The sequence below is a fragment of the Phalaenopsis equestris genome, unplaced genomic scaffold (genome assembly GCF_001263595.1).
Source record: "Phalaenopsis equestris unplaced genomic scaffold, ASM126359v1 Scaffold000210, whole genome shotgun sequence".
NCBI lineage: Eukaryota > Viridiplantae > Streptophyta > Magnoliopsida > Asparagales > Orchidaceae > Phalaenopsis > Phalaenopsis equestris.
In genome coordinates, this window is record NW_018164652.1 from 780,273 (window position 1) to 802,830 (window position 22,558).

General features: G+C 33.7%; 1 protein-coding gene across 1 annotated transcript in view; it reads left to right on the forward strand.

Moving 5' to 3' along the window:
* Positions 1–4,960: 4,960 nt before the first annotated feature.
* LOC110023088 (protein FLX-like 2) overlaps positions 4,961–22,558 on the forward strand; it is a 21,108-nt gene continuing 3,510 nt past the window's right edge. The window contains exons 1-4 of the mRNA XM_020722312.1: positions 4,961–5,081; positions 5,200–5,777; positions 5,873–6,015; positions 6,467–6,567. Coding sequence (XP_020577971.1) covers positions 5,221–5,777; positions 5,873–6,015; positions 6,467–6,567 — 801 coding nt within the window. The 5' untranslated portion in view covers positions 4,961–5,081; positions 5,200–5,220. The remainder of the gene's footprint in view (positions 5,082–5,199; positions 5,778–5,872; positions 6,016–6,466; positions 6,568–22,558) is intronic.

The window sequence follows — 22,558 nt, forward strand, 5'->3', positions numbered from 1 at the left end:
TCAATTCCTTTTAAGAGGAAGGCTAGTGCCACAACGACTTCTTCAGTTTGGAAGATAAATTCTAATGTTGTAAAAGAGTCGTGTCTCCAGTTTTTAATTATTATTAATTATGTAATATTCTAGTTAGTAAAAAATGAAATGATTATTTTAAGAAATAGAGAGTTATTAAATAAATAAACCTCAAGAGTCAATTTCACAATTTTATTAGTTTTATTTTTTATTACACGAGTCTTATACTTGATAATTTTTTTTTGTTTACACTATTGATCTTCTATTATAATAATATATAAAAATTAAAATCCACTTTTTATACTTATATTATTTTATATTTTTCTTATCATCTATCATGTGAATAAATCCTAGTAATTCCCTTTTGCAACTATCCTGCCACCATCTCCTTACTTTCTACAAAAATGATTTTTGTGTTCTAGAAAAGTCATAAGGCGTTTGATGAGAATTCTCTTCTAGCTGGCTAATGTTTGAGTGACATATCACTCCATGAAGTCTAGGTGAATTACATCAATAATGATGTTATAACTCTTCACTCGACCAAAGAAGTAAAGTACCCAATGTCCTCTATAATCACAATTATAGTCTTATCAAGACAAATTTAGGTTGGGTCTTCGATTTCCTCTATGTTCCAAGTTGGTGGACATCTTTAATTTCTATAGATTTATTCCAACTCAAATTCTACCAAACTCTTTCGCAAGTATAATAACAATGATTATTTATATGCAATCAAACAAGTTCTTCTAAGCGATCAACTTCTTTTGATACTATTCATGGTGAAAGCCTACAAGGATGATTTAGCCCTATTTTTCTATATACAGGTTAAATGCTTGGCTTGGAGACCAAAGTCATGTGTTAAAAGAGTAAATTCTGCTTTGTTTGAAGCAAGAGTCAGTGGTTGATTCCACCATACTGAAACATTTTCTTGAGGAGGGATCGACTCTTCTCAAGATGTCCTCTAAAGAGCTTAGAAGTTTCAAATCTCTTATAAACTTGAGTATGAGAGTTAAGAATTTATTCTCCCCCACTCTCTAGGAAAAGACACTAACTCATAAGCTAATTTGCCCTCTTTATTTTCTTTTGCATGACTATCAGACAAGAAGTCGGAAGGTGACAATGGAAGTACATGTTGGGTTTTATGGTGCTCACTAGTCTAAACTCAAAATGAAAGCTAAAATAAAGTGATTGTGGTATTATTGGCCATCACTGATGAAAATCTGCATTAGCATTGCATGTTCCATGTGTATGGTGTAATTTGCTTCAGTCGCACAATATTTTGCATCTAAATATCCTCTCACGGCCTTTTAAATGATTGCTTTTCTAAGCAGAAGCCGCGCCACTAAAGCAATTCAAAGCTCACCACATGCTCTAGTTTCTTAAGAACCATATCGTTTATTAATATGATATTCCACATTGAATCATATCTGATAATAGTATCACGTTTAAGAGTACTAAAACTAATAATTTTTTTCATTAGCATAATATTAATTAGAGATACTTAACCATTTATTATTAGTGTGCTAATGTATTGGCCGAGGACTTTAATTACATGCTCATCCAAATCTTGAAGAAAATTTAGGATGGGAATAAAAGCTAGTGGCATTGAAGGTTAGCCAAAGCCTAGAGGGCCTATCAAACCACTTATAGGATCTTGACCTAGTCCATTTTTTTTAACCTTATTCTATAGGGCTAAGGCTATGCTACACTTAGAAGTACAATTTTCATCATTGAGAATTACTGTTAATAATGAAATTATTGCTAAGTGGAATAATGAAATTTGGTTTGTAGAAATTTAAGATCTTAATTTTGGAGAAGTGTGCACAAGCCTAATAAAATCTTGAGTTATATAAATCTTAGATGACTCAAGCTTCAATTTATTCAGTTCATTATAAAACCTTTGAGTAGACAAATGAGTCTTAGTACTTCAATGACTGATTTTAAATCATCCTTGGATGGGAGGTAAATTCAAGCCAAAGTGGAAACGACTATTTATGGTGGAGAAAAACTAGCAAAGAAGTTCCTGCCATCTTATTTATTCTAAAAGCGAACATTTGATGCTTCCTATCAATGAACTTTAGTTGAAGTAGTATGCACATAATTTTTTTGGGATGACATATCTAAGATAACTTGTACTTTTAATCGATTCACCTTTATAACTTCTAGTGTAGGTAAGTAACCCATTTTTTTTTAAATAAGCACCAACAATATATTTAAATTAGTTTAGTTTCACGTTGAACTTTCTTAAAGTATTAAATATTTCTTTCAAATTATATATATTGCTTAAGTAATTTATTTTTTATTAGAAGATCATTGATGCAAACTTAAAAAAAAGTTTTAATTTGCAAAAATTATATCCATAAATCTTTAACAAGTAGCCTTGATATTTCTTAACATAAAATGCATTACATGATAGTAATAAATCCCATATATATTAATATAAATATTTTTTTGTTATTTACCAAATACATTTTAATCTGGTGATAACCTAAAAAATATATCTAAATAACTTATTGTTGAATGAACAATTATAGAGTTAACAAATGCATCAATTCAAAATGCAAGGTACCAATCTTTCATGCAAACATAGTTTTAGTTGGTGAAATCTATACACATTCTTCATTTCAGATTAGATTTGAACACCATAATCACATTCACATTTTTATGAGTAGTGCACCTCCTTGATAATTTTAGCTTCCAAAAACTTATATACTTTCTACAAATAGGCGCCTCTCAAAGTTGAAGTTAGAACTAACACAAAAACTTCTTCTCATTTCTCTCAAAATAGAGATCATATCACATTTCAACCAGGCATTGAAGTTAGAACTAACACAAAAACTTCTTCTCATTACTTTTCTTTATGCAATAACTTCCTGAATAGCTTATGTTGCCTTCAATCCACTTTCTTTTTTAACTAAGTTGTATGACATCTTCCTACACATTTCCCATAACTTTCAAATAGTATGTCCTAGATTGCACCAAATAACTTTGCACCATGATCACCTATCCACTTCTACTGAATATAACAATTACATGATAAGTTTGGTCTATAACCTTGAATGTGTTTATAATTAGTCTACCAAAAATGAAGCAGGAGCATTTAATACTACAAAGGTTGTTGTTATAATGCTTTCTTGTTTTATTCCCCCTCATATCATTGACTAAGAGATTAAACCACACACCTCCACCTTCTCTCTTGAAAACCTATATAACAGTATTGAAGTTAGCGCCAAGTGTGAATTCCCAATATTCATCTTCTCAAGTACCTTATTGATCAAGATATCAACTTAGCTGCCAATGTCAATCATAATACTCCTTATATGATAGTTCATAACCAATACCATGATCACAATTGCATCATTATATAAACTCTGATTTGTTGGCAAGTTTTCATAGTAATGATGATCAACAGTTGAGCCAATACTTTTTACCTTGAAGTATGTGCCAAGTTCACCTCTCCCGACTTAAGTTGTTTGTGGCTATATAGGTGAGAAGCCTCCGGTCCATCTCCTCCTAAAAGTGTGGGTAATACTCGTACAATATGAAAAAAAATGTGTTGGGACAGCTCGTTCCATGCTTCTTTCATGGGCTTATTCGCTTTTCTTTTAATTTACGTCTTGTGTCACAAATAGTTTTCAACTTCCTTGCGTTAATTAGTTCTTCAATTAAAATTTTTAAGTTTGGTATCATGACCATGATTTTTATGGTATACATGAATTTTTTCATGTTATATAAGTGATCGCCGACCTCATCGATGCAGATGTTTTAAAGAGCAACTTATTTTGTATGGCCTTGATGACTTTAACTATTGAGGCTATCAACAGAGTCATTGTTTAAATTGAATGAATAGGAAATTAAGGCCTTCTTTTCTATGTTTTCTCCATCAGCCTTCTTTAGAACCGGTTGCTCCTCTCCATTAAGTAATTTTTTTCTCTCCACAAAAGTTCTATGCAGATCCTTTGACCAAGATGACTTCTTATGTCCATTTGTTTTTTAAGTAGATGCCTCATGAATTGACCTCTTTACACTCAATTCCTTACTCATGACGAACTCGAGAGAAAATTATACTCTTCAAAGGTTATGTGGCTATTCACCAACTCCAAGAGCTCTGTCGTGGTTTTAGGGCACTATAGACCAAGAGCATACTTGAATAGGCCTTTAATAGATGTCATTGGTAGAGCTTTCCTTGCTCTCAACTTTGGTAACTTCTATTTGAATTACAAATATAGAAAACCAATATAACATCTAAAGTCAGTGGCATGATCTACTCTCATTGCACCTCATAGAATGTTTAATCTAGAAATGTTGGTGGTCTCACATTACTTAGGCATAGCTTGCAAGAGAAAAGAAAATGGAGAAGATGACTTAACAACTAATAAAAAAGAAGAGAGCCCCCTCTCCCTTGAGAATGAACTCTCATATTTATATGTCCTGGAATGGCCGAGCCAATGAAAAGTTACATAAACGACTACATAGAGAGAAAGACTAAAAAAACCTTGAATTACACTATTACTTTCGTTGGCGTAGTTCGAGACATCACAAAAATGAGATTGTTTGAAGATGATGCATTTGCCATATCAAATTATGATGATTCGAAGTCTCGTCAAATTAAGGCAAGTTGATTGAAGTAATTGAGCTATCAACTTGTATTCTCTTTGAAAATACATGGAACGTTCTAATTTTGATCATGTTTTTGAAATATTCCTATGTTCTGTTTATTCTCGACTGTTTATTAATATACATTAAGTTAAATTAAACATAAATAAGTAAGGTTTAGTTGTTGGATATGTAAATAAATAGAAGTTGGGTGGCCTTCATATAAACTCCCCAAAAATATTTTATGGTATTTAGAAGATAGTAGAATATATAAAAAAAAAATACTTTAAATATTAAATATGTGAATAAACTAATAAAATAAAAGTTTAATTATCTCATTTCATCGGGTGGTCCGGTCCGCTTTTTAATTTCCCTAAATCCCGAACCATAACCCTAATTCCTCCTTCGCAGTCGCCATAAGGACTCACGGTCGTCTACTCCCTCGCTCGTGCTTGTAGACGGCGAGCGGTTGTGTTCCAGTTAAGTTCTTCATCTGTGTTTTCAATCTGTTCCTGTTAAGATCTTCAGCAGTTTTTTTTTATCTTCTATATGAATACGCTATTTTTTTTCCCTTATATTTCTTTGTCAATCTACAAGGTATATAGCGGGGTGAGTTGAATGGTTTCCATGGGAAGTAATGGCCGCATGCCGCTTAATATGCGTAGGGCACTTCCAGGTCCGGGAATGTTCCACCCAGAGCCTTTTGGTCCTGGCGTTCGTCCGCCACTCGGCGCTTTGCCTCATGTGCTTCCGCCAGATGTTATTGAACAGAAGCTTGCTGCGCAGCATATGGAGATGCAAACGCTTGCCAGCGAGAACCAAAGACTAGCAGCTACTCATTCAGCTTTGAGGCATGAATTAGCAGCGGCTCAGCATGAGCTGCAGAGGTTGCAAACGCATATGTCCGCTGGAAAATTCGAGCATGAACAGAAGATGATGGCGATGCTCGATACATTTGCGAAGATGGAAGCTGACATTAGAGCTGCCGAGCCTCTTAAGGTGGAGCTACAACAAGCGCATGCAGAAGCTCAGAGCTTGTTTGCAGCTAGACAGGAGCTGATTTCTAAAGTGCAGGAATTGACCCTGGATCTGCAGAAAAGTCATGGAGATGCACAACAGATTCCCTCTTTGATATCCGAATTAGATGTTCTAAGGAAGGAGTATCAGCATTGCAGGTAATGACTAGTTTGATTAGTTTCAGTTATATTTTTAATGCTGTTTCTATGAGATGATGGGATGCTCTAGCATTGTGAAACCACTTCTTATGCAGTGATACTTATGATAATGAAAGAAAATTGCGAATTGATCATCATGAGTCACTTCAAGTTATGGAGAAGAACTATGTTTCAATGCTTGGGGAGGTGGAAAAGCTTCAGAGGGAATTGGTGAATGCTGCTCACGCTGATAAGACAGGTACATATGCTTGATTACTCTGTTTTTTGATATTTTTCTGGCCTATTTATGGCCATCATTAAATCTTTTGGCGTTTACATACATGCCAGCCAATTCTTATGTATTTACATATCTAACACTTAAATTTCATTTTTTACATGTTATTTTAACATTTATACCATCCAAATCATTCATAAAAAATACCACTATTTTAACTTTAAAAAAGTGAAATGCACCTTTTTCATGGATAGCTAAGGTGGCATCAATGTAAAAGCTGAAGTTTAGGTGTTAAATATGCGAATACATAAGAATTGAGTGGTATATATGTGAATCCTTTTCATGCATAGGTAAGGTGGCATCTATGTATAACTTGAACTTTTGGTACTAAATATGCAAATACATTAGAATTGAGTGTTATATTTGTAAATCCTCCTGAAATATTTTACACCTCTATTTTTCTTGATTCACTTAGGGGGATCATATGGTAGCAATGTGGGATACAAGGAGAATGAGTCCTCCCGACAACATGCTGTTGTGCAAAATGCCTACGAAGATGGCTATCGAGCTCCCCAGGCTAGCTTTTTTAACTTTTACCTTCATAAAGCTTTTTTTTTTCTTGGTTCGTGATAGTTGTTTCTTGATATCTTGGTTTAAGAAACATTCCCAGTATTTAAATGCAGTCTCTGTGGTTTTTTGTGATTCATTGATTTATTTATTAGTGTCGTTTATGAGTTATTTATTGAGGCATGGATTCTTCAAGAAAGGAACATTAGCATCTAGCTATGTTGATATTTAGTTTCTTGTTGATTGTAATCACACACACACACACACACACACACACACACACACACATGCATTTTTATTCTTTTGTGTCAACTAGACTATCACCTCAAAGCAAACCATTAATGTGTATTTGTGTTATTTACTTTCAACATTCTATTTTATTTTGGAAAATATGCTTTGATGGATTCACTTGTTATGCTCACTCCATGATTCTCTTACTGTTGAGAAGAGTGTTTGAGTGAATTTCGATCACTTTTTGCTAATGCTAAAGCATTTTTTTAAGCTGTGATGTTGGAACAAGGCTGGTGACAATGATGTTACTTTTTTTGTTAATGATGATGAGTAATATTTTTTTTAACTAGAGGAGTCATAGCAATATGTGATAAGAGCGTAATCCTGTAATTTACCTTTGGGATTTTCTGTGAATCAAAGAAAAAAGAATGGAGGATGAAGATATCCTTGAATTGAGTTTTTGCAATTCGCTTTCTCATTCACTTTAGGCATCTTTTAAATGGCATCGTAAAAAAATGATTGAAAATTTACATTTAAATGGAATTGAGAGTTGCTAATCTATTGGGATGTATGCTGAAATGCATAATTCTTCACAGTAAATCTGTCTTTTTAAGAACAGTGGAATTGAAAGGGGATCGTTGGAGTTGACTAAACTAATTTCTTATCTTGTTGCCTATTTTCCTCTTTTGCACGCATCTGAAAATGTAAAATGGACTATTGATTTTTGTATTCTCCAAACAAATGGAATTAATAGCAAATTGTTAATGAACTATGCTGATATCTATTTCATAATATTTTTATTTAAGCGTTGTCCAATTAGTCTTAAAACTATCTCCTATTTCTTCAAAAAATGATTTTTTTTTAGTTACAAGAATATGTGGGAAGTGTTGTCATCTTCATAACTTGTAATTTGCATTAAATGGTACATGCCCAATTGTAATTTTTTTCTTAGGTTAGATTTCACTTATTAGAAGATGCATGATCATCGTTTGAAGGTTCAATCTTTTCATATGAATTTCATTAGTTCTTTTAAATATTACTTGATTTTTTTAACGTGGGGTGAGGATTTAGAGAAGGAACTTTTATTGCATGATTTGCTGATGGTATGTTTGAGATGCGAGTTCTCAGATTCTTGAACCGTTCGAACAACCATCTATCTTATGACGAATTAATTAGATTACATGCTAGTCTTTTCATAGATCACTATAACAATGAAGAGTTTTTCTTAATGGAGATACATTAATTATTTTGTTCTTGATGTGACAAGGATTGAATGTTTACTAATCCCAACATTAAATAGTGATAGCTCATTAATAATATCTATCATATATCTTGATAACTTCATCCTTGAAGACAGGGTTTATCCATCTAGATTCTCCCTTTTATGGTTCATTCATTAAGCTACTATTTTAGTAATCAGAGCAAAAACATGTCCTTTAAGCTACTGTTTATCGTGTGTCTATGCTGCTTAATTTATTTATTTTCAAGGTTTACTAGGTTGAGTAACTGGGTTGGTTGGTATAAGTAGTGTATCCAATATTCTTCGTTGTATGGAAGAGCTTCATGAAGGAGTAAGTGCTTTCGGATTCATATCCTATGTCATTTGATTAAATGGTGTCTCAAATACTTTAAGAGTGGTAGAAGATTCATATCCAATATATGTTCAAAAGAAAAAAAATTGAATTACCTAGAAGAATTAATACAAATGTTATCTTTTAAAGAAGGAATTTTTATTGGAGGAGATTTAAATGAGCATGTTTGTAGCGGTAAAAGTTTTTTAAAAAAATCATGGTGACTACGATTTTGGAGTGATTAATGAAGAATGTGGTATCATATTGGAGTATCGCTAGTACTTTATTTAAGAAAAGAGATAATCATATTATTACTTATAAGAATGAATTTAATAAAACACAATATGATTATTTTTGTATGACAAAAAGTAGTTTTTGAGAATTTAAAGATGATAATATAAATGGAGCCATTGTTGTGAAGGTCCAAGTCATCAAGCGTAAATTTCTAGTTGGGCGACATGGGTACAAGAGTTAATAGAGGATGGTGAACATTTGATGACTTTTGAGGAGGGAGAAAGAAAAGCATTGGCTTATGAATGTTAGCATCAATGGAAGTGTGTAAATGCTGGTAAGAATATCTTAACATTAATATATGTTTTTTGATAGCAAGATTACAAAACAAATATTCATCGAATGATACAAGAGATCTGTCATGCGATTATTAGACAAACAAATCAAACAACCAAATATTTTTGGTGCAAGAGAAAATGAGGGTTGGCTAGAATATAAAAGATAAATAAATGAATGATTATCAAAGAAGGGATGAAATTTGATTTATGTGATAGGTGGTCAAAATGATATCGCCCTCCCAATTGTTGAGAAATATTCATATGAAACAGTAAAGTTCAGGCAACAAATTTAGCTATCACCATTATGTTGAGATTTTTAGGAGCAAGAAGATTGATGAATTATATCATTGCTAGAATACATAGTTTGAAATTGGGTTTGTTTAAATTTCAAAGTATTGTTAGTGCATAAAATTTGGGCGAATGTAGAGAATTGAACTTTTATTTACTGTTAAAAAAGTTTAAAATACTTATTTTGATCAAAATTTGAGCACTAAACTTATAGAAAACGAAAGTAAGTAATAAATGTGACAATATATTGAAATATTAGGTTTGAACAAAACGGAAAAACCCACATATCTTGGTGAACAAGATAAAAAAAGAAAAAAAAATCAATGATTAATAGAGGAAGGAAATGACACGTAATGGTCTGCACCTAGCTTCAGGAAATATAATTATATTTTTAGAGAAACGAGGATACAAAAACTCCATACAGAAGTTTGTGGGGAGGATAATTACTCCATCTCTATTTCCAATTACATGGAGTAGAAATGATTAATAGAGGAAGGAAATGACACGTAATGGTTTGCACCTAGCTTCAGGAAATATAATTATATTTTTAGAGAAACGAGGATACAAAAACTCCATACAGAAGTTTGTGGGGAGGATAATTACTCCATCTCTATTTCCAATTACATGGAGTAGAAATGATTAATAGAGGAAGGAAATGACACGTAATGGTTTGCACCTAGCTTCAGGAAATATAATTATATTTTTAGAGAAACGAGGATACAAAAACTCCATACAGAAGTTTGTGGGGAGGATAATTACTCCATCTCTATTTCCAATTACATGGAGTAGAAATGATTAATAGAGGAAGGAAATGACACGTAATGGTTTGCACCTAGCTTCAGGAAATATAATTATATTTTTAGAGAAACGAGGATACAAAAACTCCATACAGAAGTTTGTGGGGAGGATAATTACTCCATCTCTATTTCCAATTACATGGAGTAGAAATGATTAATAGAGGAAGGAAATGACACGTAATGGTTTGCACCTAGCTTCAGGAAATATAATTATATTTTTAGAGAAACGAGGATACAAAAACTCCATACAGAAGTTTGTGGGGAGGATAATTACTCCATCTCTATTTCCAATTACATGGAGTAGAAATGATTAATAGAGGAAGGAAATGACACGTAATGGTTTGCACCTAGCTTCAGGAAATATAATTATATTTTTAGAGAAACGAGGATACAAAAACTCCATACAGAAGTTTGTGGGGAGGATAATTACTCCATCTCTATTTCCAATTACATGGAGTAGAAATGATTAATAGAGGAAGGAAATGACACGTAATGGTTTGCACCTAGCTTCAGGAAATATAATTATATTTTTAGAGAAACGAGGATACAAAAACTCCATACAGAAGTTTGTGGGGAGGATAATTACTCCATCTCTATTTCCAATTACATGGAGTAGAAATGATTAATAGAGGAAGGAAATGACACGTAATGGTTTGCACCTAGCTTCAGGAAATATAATTATATTTTTAGAGAAACGAGGATACAAAAACTCCATACAGAAGTTTGTGGGGAGGATAATTACTCCATCTCTATTTCCAATTACATGGAGTAGAAATGATTAATAGAGGAAGGAAATGACACGTAATGGTTTGCACCTAGCTTCAGGAAATATAATTATATTTTTAGAGAAACGAGGATACAAAAACTCCATACAGAAGTTTGTGGGGAGGATAATTACTCCATCTCTATTTCCAATTACATGGAGTAGAAATGATTAATAGAGGAAGGAAATGACACGTAATGGTTTGCACCTAGCTTCAGGAAATATAATTATATTTTTAGAGAAACGAGGATACAAAAACTCCATACAGAAGTTTGTGGGGAGGATAATTACTCCATCTCTATTTCCAATTACATGGAGTAGAAATGATTAATAGAGGAAGGAAATGACACGTAATGGTTTGCACCTAGCTTCAGGAAATATAATTATATTTTTAGAGAAACGAGGATACAAAAACTCCATACAGAAGTTTGTGGGGAGGATAATTACTCCATCTCTATTTCCAATTACATGGAGTAGAAATGATTAATAGAGGAAGGAAATGACACGTAATGGTTTGCACCTAGCTTCAGGAAATATAATTATATTTTTAGAGAAACGAGGATACAAAAACTCCATACAGAAGTTTGTGGGGAGGATAATTACTCCATCTCTATTTCCAATTACATGGAGTAGAAATGATTAATAGAGGAAGGAAATGACACGTAATGGTTTGCACCTAGCTTCAGGAAATATAATTATATTTTTAGAGAAACGAGGATACAAAAACTCCATACAGAAGTTTGTGGGGAGGATAATTACTCCATCTCTATTTCCAATTACATGGAGTAGAAATGATTAATAGAGGAAGGAAATGACACGTAATGGTTTGCACCTAGCTTCAGGAAATATAATTATATTTTTAGAGAAACGAGGATACAAAAACTCCATACAGAAGTTTGTGGGGAGGATAATTACTCCATCTCTATTTCCAATTACATGGAGTAGAAATGATTAATAGAGGAAGGAAATGACACGTAATGGTTTGCACCTAGCTTCAGGAAATATAATTATATTTTTAGAGAAACGAGGATACAAAAACTCCATACAGAAGTTTGTGGGGAGGATAATTACTCCATCTCTATTTCCAATTACATGGAGTAGAAATGATTAATAGAGGAAGGAAATGACACGTAATGGTTTGCACCTAGCTTCAGGAAATATAATTATATTTTTAGAGAAACGAGGATACAAAAACTCCATACAGAAGTTTGTGGGGAGGATAATTACTCCATCTCTATTTCCAATTACATGGAGTAGAAATGATTAATAGAGGAAGGAAATGACACGTAATGGTTTGCACCTAGCTTCAGGAAATATAATTATATTTTTAGAGAAACGAGGATACAAAAACTCCATACAGAAGTTTGTGGGGAGGATAATTACTCCATCTCTATTTCCAATTACATGGAGTAGAAATGATTAATAGAGGAAGGAAATGACACGTAATGGTTTGCACCTAGCTTCAGGAAATATAATTATATTTTTAGAGAAACGAGGATACAAAAACTCCATACAGAAGTTTGTGGGGAGGATAATTACTCCATCTCTATTTCCAATTACATGGAGTAGAAATGATTAATAGAGGAAGGAAATGACACGTAATGGTTTGCACCTAGCTTCAGGAAATATAATTATATTTTTAGAGAAACGAGGATACAAAAACTCCATACAGAAGTTTGTGGGGAGGATAATTACTCCATCTCTATTTCCAATTACATGGAGTAGAAATGATTAATAGAGGAAGGAAATGACACGTAATGGTTTGCACCTAGCTTCAGGAAATATAATTATATTTTTAGAGAAACGAGGATACAAAAACTCCATACAGAAGTTTGTGGGGAGGATAATTACTCCATCTCTATTTCCAATTACATGGAGTAGAAATGATTAATAGAGGAAGGAAATGACACGTAATGGTTTGCACCTAGCTTCAGGAAATATAATTATATTTTTAGAGAAACGAGGATACAAAAACTCCATACAGAAGTTTGTGGGGAGGATAATTACTCCATCTCTATTTCCAATTACATGGAGTAGAAATGATTAATAGAGGAAGGAAATGACACGTAATGGTTTGCACCTAGCTTCAGGAAATATAATTATATTTTTAGAGAAACGAGGATACAAAAACTCCATACAGAAGTTTGTGGGGAGGATAATTACTCCATCTCTATTTCCAATTACATGGAGTAGAAATGATTAATAGAGGAAGGAAATGACACGTAATGGTTTGCACCTAGCTTCAGGAAATATAATTATATTTTTAGAGAAACGAGGATACAAAAACTCCATACAGAAGTTTGTGGGGAGGATAATTACTCGAGTGGGTGGGTGTGGGGGGGGGGGGGGGGGGGATTATATTGAACTAACTAATCTCATTTGCTTTATAAAGTGTTATAATATTAGTGGATTTGTATATTTTTATTGGAAGGGGAATCTCAACTCTCAAGAGTAAAGAATGTAGGTATGAAACTATTATTCTCTTGAAGGAAGTCTCACATTCTTTGTTAAATCTTGATACATGTTAGGGCTATTGATTATTAAAGACTATTGAGTAATTAGGCAAGGATGACTTAGCTAGATGTTAGCCATTCAGAAATAATATATTAGTTTCTTTATTATTTAGAGGAAATGCGTCAAAATAATTAAGTTTTTTTGTGACTAGAGGTCTGCATTTGGCCGATTTTGTTGATTTGGTTGATGAACTAGCTAAACCAATATGTTTTGAATGTCAGTGAATAAACCAAATAGAAACTCAATTGAATCAAATTAAAAAAGTAATGTAGTACAATTGTTTGGATTTATTTGTCATTAAATTAAAATTAGTTGCGTATAAAGCCTCATATTAATTGTGCAATTTATGTTATATAACTGATGAGCAATAAACATAGTTAATACAATATAATTACTATATTTAGCAACAACTTAATTTTGAAGAAGGCTGTAACACCTTACAATTTGTAATTTGCCTAAGTTTGTTGGATCAACAACATCATTAGGAGATTTCGGTTGAAATGCAATTGACCAAACTCCTCAGGATTCCGACTGATAAGCTGATTGAAAGCCAATATACATGATGTCTTGCAGTGGTAATTTATTAATTGGCCAACTCTACAATGAATATCCACTCAAAGCAAATTTCAATAAGGAGATGCTTTTATTGTACTTAATTAACCATACAAAGGCTGAAAGCGAACATGAAGAAATTTATGTAGCACTATTGGCATACATTTAAAAATAGATTTAAGAATAGGATGTTTTGGATGGCTGCCGATTTTGAGCTACTAGTTGCAACTGAGAAGTTAACGGCTCAATCTTGAAGTTCCATCTATGAATCATTTAAGGCATAATCTTAAACATTCCACCAATGAATCATATAATGCAATAGTGAAAGGAATTGAGAAAGAGAAGCATAACATCTAGACTTTTGCGATACCCCACTTTGTTGACTTGTGCGATTATGCCAAGGAGATGTTGGGAACTTAGCTTAAGGGCTGCATCTTGGTTGCTTAAGGCTTTTAAGTGCATATCTGTTGTATCTTTGAAATCTTAGTGGACGGGAATTTTCCATATCCATACTCCACACAAATGATTGCTTGGGACCTTGTTTGAGTCGTTAACGTCCCACTTCTTTAATTTCTTGAGAGGCGGATTTAGGATAGTGATATATGCTATTCTCTCTCGCCAAATTGGTGCATTTATTGTTGAGGTTCACTTTTTTGCTTTCACGATAGACTCTTTGCTTGACATGTGAATGAGTTTATTTGATATTTGGTTTATTGAAAGCTAAGTAATTTAATAATTTAAATCAATATATACGCTACTAATTTAAACATTGAATTGAATCAACTAAAAAATTGATTCATTTTAGTTCTTTGACTTTAACCCAATAATATGCACTCTAGTCATGAGAGCTGATAAAAAAAAGGCAAGTGTCTTTGATAACAGTTGAAAATCGGTACCATTAAACTTGAGTTTAGTATTTATAGTTGTGGAGGATTTATTTTCATTGAGAGGGAATTGGGAGGCCATGATAGCATTGAGAGAAATGGGTTGGAAAAGCAAGTTAACTTGGTTCATGATGGTGTGCCTAGAGATTAGATCTTGGTAATAGGAAGTTAGCTGATGTTGCAAAGGTGATAAGTGACAAAGCTATTGGTGTAAGTGGGGATCATGTTGTGAGCCTTGAAGGGATCAGGGCCTTAAGGCTAAAGCAGCATGGACCAATTCGAGTATGCAGGACTGAAGTGATATAAGCAGGTGTTACTGCAAGGTTGCAGTGCAGTGCACAGGAAGACACCGATGAATGAGCCAGTTGGTACTGAAAGAGGTGCAGTTGAGTGCAAGCACATGGTCCTTGTAGCTTGCAAGGGTGTTTGGGTGCAAGTAGTGTGGTAGAGAGATGCGCTAGGCATCAACTTGCATCTTGGATTCATGAGGGGAGTTACAGATTGGGAGAAGGGGACTAAGATAGGATGGCGGGCAGTTTGGGTAGTAAACTAAAAATCTCTTTGATATCGAATTAAAGGAAAATAATTTTCATGAGTCTTATTGATTGAATATATGAGCCCCAAAATAGGCATATATGATGGTACACAGTTGGTTATTAGGGATATAAAAAGTTTTTATTTCAGAGGGAGGGAGGTTATTTGCGGTCATAGATACAGGATTGATAGCAGTTTGTTATTTTGATGTCATGAGTTTCATCAAAACTCTTAAAAAATCAATTTTTTACATTTAGTTCTTTATAGTCGATCTTTTTGTGTGTATAACAAGTTAATAAACAATTACTTCAATAAGCCAACTTTCAAAACCTTGATGAGTTTATATAGAACAATTCTATTCTCTTGGACAAGTATGATTTATAAACGGGGCTGTTTCTGAAGTAAACTTTTCCTAGTGCCATTTACCTTTGGCTTGCTGCTAATATGGCATGAAAATCCATTTGGGATTGATTGAACCTAAGCTTACTTTTTGTAATGAAAAATAAAAACCTCTTGTAGAGATAACTGTTGATATTATTTGCTTACAATAACTGAGTTATTGTCCTTTTCAAAGCTGTTACCTCATTTGTCCGCACTAGATATATTCATATCTTTTCTCGTTGTCAATTTGTTGCAACAAATATAACTTCCTATGTATTTGACTTTTTTAAATTATTAATCTTAGGCATGTATGCATCCATCATTTTATGACCATTAAATTTGTTTCAAAAACATTGTTTGTTTTTTACTCTTTTCAGAGGCATCCAAGCTTTGGATGTGAAAATTTATGGGTTGATGCTTGGTTGATATCCATAACCTTATGGTAAAACTATGAATGCTCCTTTTTGAGTTTTTTAGTGTGAGATTGTGCCCCAAAATGCCATGCCATGGCCTAACTCGATCGTAATGAGTAGTAGGCATGGGCTTACTAGGGCCCTACTTCTAAGTGACATACCAAAACATTATTTGATTGTGGTAAAAAATTGAGAAAGGTTTGTAGGGATGTACTCCTTAGTAAGTGGCTATAGCTTTTAATCCAATCACATGAAAAGTAAACTAGGATCAATTCTGTGTAAATCGAAGATATAGTTTGCTATATCCAATTCATTTTCTTTGAATTGGAAGCTAAAAGAATTTGCGAATATTTTTTATTAGAAAATAATAAATATTGGTTATTTTTAAGAAATTAATATGATAAAATCAAAAAAATATTGAGAAAGTTTGTAAGTCATTGCATGTTGAAAAAATTTAATAATGTTAGTAGAGATGAGATACTAGTAATGGACTATAAAATGATAAAATTTTCATGATAAATAGTGTTGGTGATAGGGTGATAAAAAAAGGTTGCTGCTTGTATTCTTTAATTCAAATTATAAAATATTTTAAAAAATTAATTTTGGGAAGAAATGGATGAGCTACTTTGATGTATATACTTGAGGGAAAATGATAATTATAGGAGGATTCATGATTGTATGGAATAGGTGATCAAAATATAATTTATAGTTTTATTTAGTTTTTAAGTAGAATATATTATTGTAATAACAAACACATGTTAAGAATTGCAAATGATACCTAATTGCTTAGAACAAAAGAAAAACTTTTGCAAATAAATTTAAGTTTAATTTAGAAGAGCTTGACCACATAATATAAAATCGTCTTGCCCTAGCGCTGCGCTTCTCTCTCGCGTTTCTTGCCCTAAACTCTCCTCTCTCTCTCTCTCTCTCTCTCTCTCTCTCTCTTTCTCTCTCTCGCACGATTCTCACGGATAGGGTTGCCTTTCTCGTGCGATTCTCGCGGATAAGGTGAGTTATCTACTCTCTCCCGCACGCGATTCTCACGGATAGGGTGCTTTCTTGCTGTGGTTCCTTCTTAATGTGGTGCCTTTTATCTGTGTGATGCCTTTTTCTTTGTGTGGTGCCTTCTTGCTGTTGTGCTTTCTTATCTATCTGGTGGTTCTTCTGTGTTGTGGTGCCTTTATGTTGAATAATCCTTTACCTTAACTATGCTATTGTTTTTATTTTTGGAAATGCCTAAATGCTGAAAATTTCGTGGATTTGGCTTTGTAGTTGTTTCTCTGTGCGTTTCTTCTTTTTCATGCTGGGTAAGCTGCACCCTAATTGGTTTTTGATTTTGCAAAAAGCTTTTAATGCCCAAGAATATGGTTTTCCAAATTCTTGTTCATCCAGTTGGGTAATCTGTATCCCAACATTTCTGTGGCTTTTGATTTTGTAAAAGGCTTATAATGCCCGAGAAATTAGTGGTTTCTTTGTGCGGTGGTTCCCCATCCTGTTATTTAATGCCTGTTGTACTCACGAATTTTGTGATTTTTGATTTGACAATTGCCTATGGTTAATTGGCTTTTGGTTGATGTTGGAATTTGGGAATTTTTGTGAATCCCATGTGCGATGACTTGGAAATGAGTGTTGGTTTTCAATTGATGTTGGATTTAGATATTATGCTTGCTCTTTTATGTTCTTGATTGGCGAAATTACTGTTGGTTTCAAATGCACGTTCAATGGCTTGTACTCATGTGTAAAGGGGTGCATTTCGGTTGATAACAGATTATGTACCTTTGTTTGATGTTGGCTTATGCTATTTTTGTGGTGGATGTGGGGGCAAATGTGTTTGGGTTGATGGATGTGGATGTAGTGGTGAAGGGTGTTGGTGCGTGGATGTGGATGTGGATGTGGATGTGGAGGTGGTGGTGGTGTTTGTGTGTGGGTGAGGTGGATATGTTTGGAGGTGTTGTTTGGGTATGTGTATTGTTGTGTTGGTGATTGTGGATGTGTTTGTGTGGGTGAGGTGGTGTATTTTCGGTGTGGTTGTAGATGTGCTGGTGATGGTGGATGTGTTTGGAGGTGGTGATTGTGTGTTGTGCATGTGAGGGTGTTTGTAGTACTGTTGTGTGGGTGGAGATGATGGCAGCGGTCATGTGTAGGTGTGGTGGTGTGGTGTGAAGGGGCAGTGGTGATGTTATTGTAGCATTTTTTTATATCTTTGAGACGTGTTAAATATTTTTTTATTGGAAATGTTTATGTTAATTAGTTTTTTGTCATGCTAGTAATACAATAGTTAAGACAAAATAGACTGATTCGTCTGTAATGTGGGATAAAGAGAATTAATATTTTGTGACCTTTGTCTTAAAGAAGTTGATTTGGGAAATAATCGACAACCAATTTCAACAAGGAAAGTTGACAAATTATTATTAAATAATTCAAGGAAAGTACAGATAGAGAGTACAATAAGATACAATTAAAAAATAAGTGGGATTAGCTCAAGAAATATTGGAAAATCTGGAAGGAATTGAAGTGAGACTCAACGGGTTTGGTGTGGGATCTGGTGAAGTGAATGTGGATGTTTCCGAGTGGTGGGCAGAGAGACTTGCGGTGGGCATTTTTTTAAATGTTCTCGAAATTTGGATAATTTTTAAGTTGTTAATTTGAACTACATGTTATATGGATTTGTAGGTGGTATCTGCTACAAAAAAAAAATTAAATACAGTGAAATCTATTCTGAGTTGGAGAAGTTGGATCATATGCTTGAGGGTGTCGTGGCAACAGACAACAATGCATGTGCCCTCAGTGAGGAGGGTTTGGTGACATCCCTGAAAATTTGGGAGCTGACCAAATGGGTGATTCCACTGAAGGCTTCAGCCTGGATCTCCATGAAATTTAGTCCACGAGCCGTTTTACGCGTTCACAGGTTGAAAATAAAAAGAAAATGGGAATTGCTTTCCTTAGAAACCAGATATCACAGTTGGTGGCTTCATGCAACAATGATCCCATTACATCTCAAGTAATTTCTGTTTAGCAGGTTGTGTAAATTCTGAATGTAACTCCAAAGATTTATGAGGACTTACTGCTGTATTTGTTTTCTATGAAGTTGCTTGAAGATTCGATTCAGAGAGATTTTTTCAATGCGATTCCCGCTGACTGTTGGGTGATTTACCTACAATATTTTTATGAAAACAGGGACATTTGAGAGATTTTTTTTTACATTCGCGTTGAACATTCTATTTGTTTATATTTTTTCATTCTTGCTTTGGATATTTAAACTACCTTGTACATGCCTCTATTTGTTTACTTCAGAGTTTTCTATTTACTTTTGTAACGTTATTTGTTTATGTTGGTTTTGTTCGTAACCTTATATGATTGTAGCTAAGTCATTTATGCTTATGTGTTAGCCACTTTGATACCGAAATACATGGATGCAACTAGAGAAAAGCGCAGAAATAGAGTTGTAGCTACTGTATGCTTGATGTACGAATATTTTAATTCGTACATAGAGCGCTCCTCTGCATGACATCCTTATATGCTGGTGGTAAATGAGTTGGAGAGTTGCTTGCGGGTCACCTAACGAGATTTAGCAATATGTTTCGCATGACACAGACATTGCGGGTCACCTAACGCGATTTAACAATATGTTCTGCATGACACAGACGGTTTTCACCGATCTATTGGAGGAACTGTACATGAAACATGACCTTCATGACTCATCCAGAACGACTTCGAGGGAGGTGTTGACAATAACCCTTAGCATATTATCATAGAATGAATCAACGCGATGAACTATGGAGTGATTTCAACAGTCATTCAAAACAATTTGCAGATACTTCTCAGTAGGGTTGAAAACACTTGCAAGTTTTTCTTCACAAGTCATAAAATCAACAGATCTTACATTCGAACGAACCCCTACAGAGATTTTACACAATGTGCGGTATATGTTAATACTTTAAGAAAATTTTTCCTATTTATTAAATTCAATTTTCAAATAAATATCGTAATTATGTAGCCCTTCATTATTTTTCTAGAATTGTATTGAAGCAATCAATGGAACACAAATTGATACAAATATTCTAAATAATGAGAAGACCACATTTATTGGCCGTTGTGGGTCCCCGACGCAGAATGTCATGGCAACATGCAAATTTAACATGTGCTTAACTTTTGTCATTACTGGTTGAGAAGACAGTGAAGTTGACAGTCGAATTTTCAAAGCTGCAAAACAATAATAAGTACAACTTCCAACATCCACCCACATGTTCGCTTGAGACTGTGCTACTCATTTTTTCCTCAATACTAATCATGCAATTCACTTCACATAAGGTAAATACTATTTGGTTGATACTAGATATTCGTTGCAAGTTCTATCTTGATACGAGATACCACATATCTGACTTTGAGTGAACCAACAATGTTACTTGAGACAAGAAAAAAATATTTAATAAAAGACATTCTTCCTTGCACAGTGTCATTGAGAGGACTTTTGGTGTTTGAAAAAAGAAATGAGTTATACTTCACGGTATATCATCTTACTCGTTTCTCAAACATACGCAGACTGTGATTGCCATTATGACTCTTCACAATTATATTATGCGGCATCCTTCCCGCAACGACATCTACTTCCGTAGGGCGGACAAGGATCATAAGCGTGCCCCTACCCAGACATATGAGCTGTCTTGGACAGTCTGTCACAAACTGAAAATGATGTTTCTGAGACCCGTACTAAAGACGGGGAAGGTGCAAGCCAGATGACAGAGTCGAGGGAATGAATTACAGATGCGATAGTAAGAGGGTGATTGTAGTTTTTATCATTTTATTAATCACAATGGTTTTTGAAGAGATTCAATTTTTATTATATTTGTATTTTATACAGTTCATATTTATTTCTGTTCCTCGTGTATTTAATATTGATTGTTTTGATTTTTTATGTTATTTGTAAGTGTTTTTTTTTTCTTTTGCATTTCTATTATTTTTTTGTGGGTTTTGGAGGTCTATGATGAGAAGTTTGACCTTATAGGTTCTTCTGGATGACCTGTTTGTCGCTATTAGTTGGCGTCACATATGAAATCCTAATGAAGGCAATCAAGTTGCTCTCTTTTTTTATGTTACGATTTTTGATGTTTTTTGAATGACCTTTTTTTGGTAATATGCATATGTGACACGCACAGGCTTGATTTTAAGTGAGTTAATGGTAACCATGAAATTTTTTCTTATAAAGTCTGTTTTCTTCTTGTAGTAGCAGATTCATTGGTTGATATATTGAGTTCTCTGAGACCCCAATGCTGTGTAAACCTATAATTAATCACTTTTGTTATTATTTTTTACTTGTGTTATGTCTAATGTGATGTCTTTTAAAAGATTCAGGAAAGATAAACTCGAGGATTTCTGGTATCTCTCGAGGATTGTATAGCTACTGTAGACTTCAAGGTTCTCTGCTAATTTTACGTTAAGTACATAACTACAGGAGAAAGTTTTACAGGTGCTCGCAGAGAATTAAAAAAAATTATGACTTTTTTGGTGGGCAGATATGTTGGAAGTTTCCACCGTCGAGAGTGATCGAACATGAATAGTATCCCTTGAGGATGACTTAGCTCGTGACATACGCCGTCTGCATTTTAAAAATAGTATTATAAAATTATTAATTGTTATTTGAATAGTATTTTTTCTAAAATTTAGTTATCATGATACTCACTGTTAAGTTAGATATTTATCTTTTTTATTGTAATATTTTGCACTGAAATTTTGCTTGTAAAGTATAAAATATATTGGTATTATGACAGTTTTGTTACAAATGACATTACTATACAGGGGCATATGATCATTTGTCCAGAAACAATTACAGTACAATTGTTTTCAAACAGTAAAAAAATAAATGGACAACCAACTTATCTGCTGTAGTTTTTGCGTAACAACTTCCTGTGGCTGCTGCTACACATCAGCTTATTATTAAGCCGCAGCTGCCCAAATTGGCCCCTACTAGTCGACAGAATTGTCATTTGTCCAGAAATAGCTGCAGCACAGCTGTTTTCAAACTGCAAAAAACAAGCAGACAACCAGCTTATTTGCAACAGCTTCTGCGCAGCAGCTTATTATTAAGCTACAGTTGCCCCAAACAACTTTTAACTATAGTTAAGGTTGAAGATCTAATTAACATGGAGAAGTACCTCGGGAATGCTATGCTATATGAGGATATTGTGTAGCTTTACACTGAATATCATGAGATTGTAATTAGGCCAATGTCATTGTATGGTTTCGAGTATTGAGCAATGAAAGGTTTTTAATATCAAAATTTAGTGTAACAGAAATAAGAATGTTAAGATAAACGTGTGATAAAAATAGAAATGGTATATTTAAGAATGATTTTATTTAAAGAATGGTTTAAGTGATACTTATTAAAGACGATATATTAGAAGTGGAATTTATGGACATGTACAATGAATGTTTAAAAATGTGTTTGTTAGATACAACAACAAAGCCTCAACAACAACAACAACAACAAAGCCTTAATCCCACTA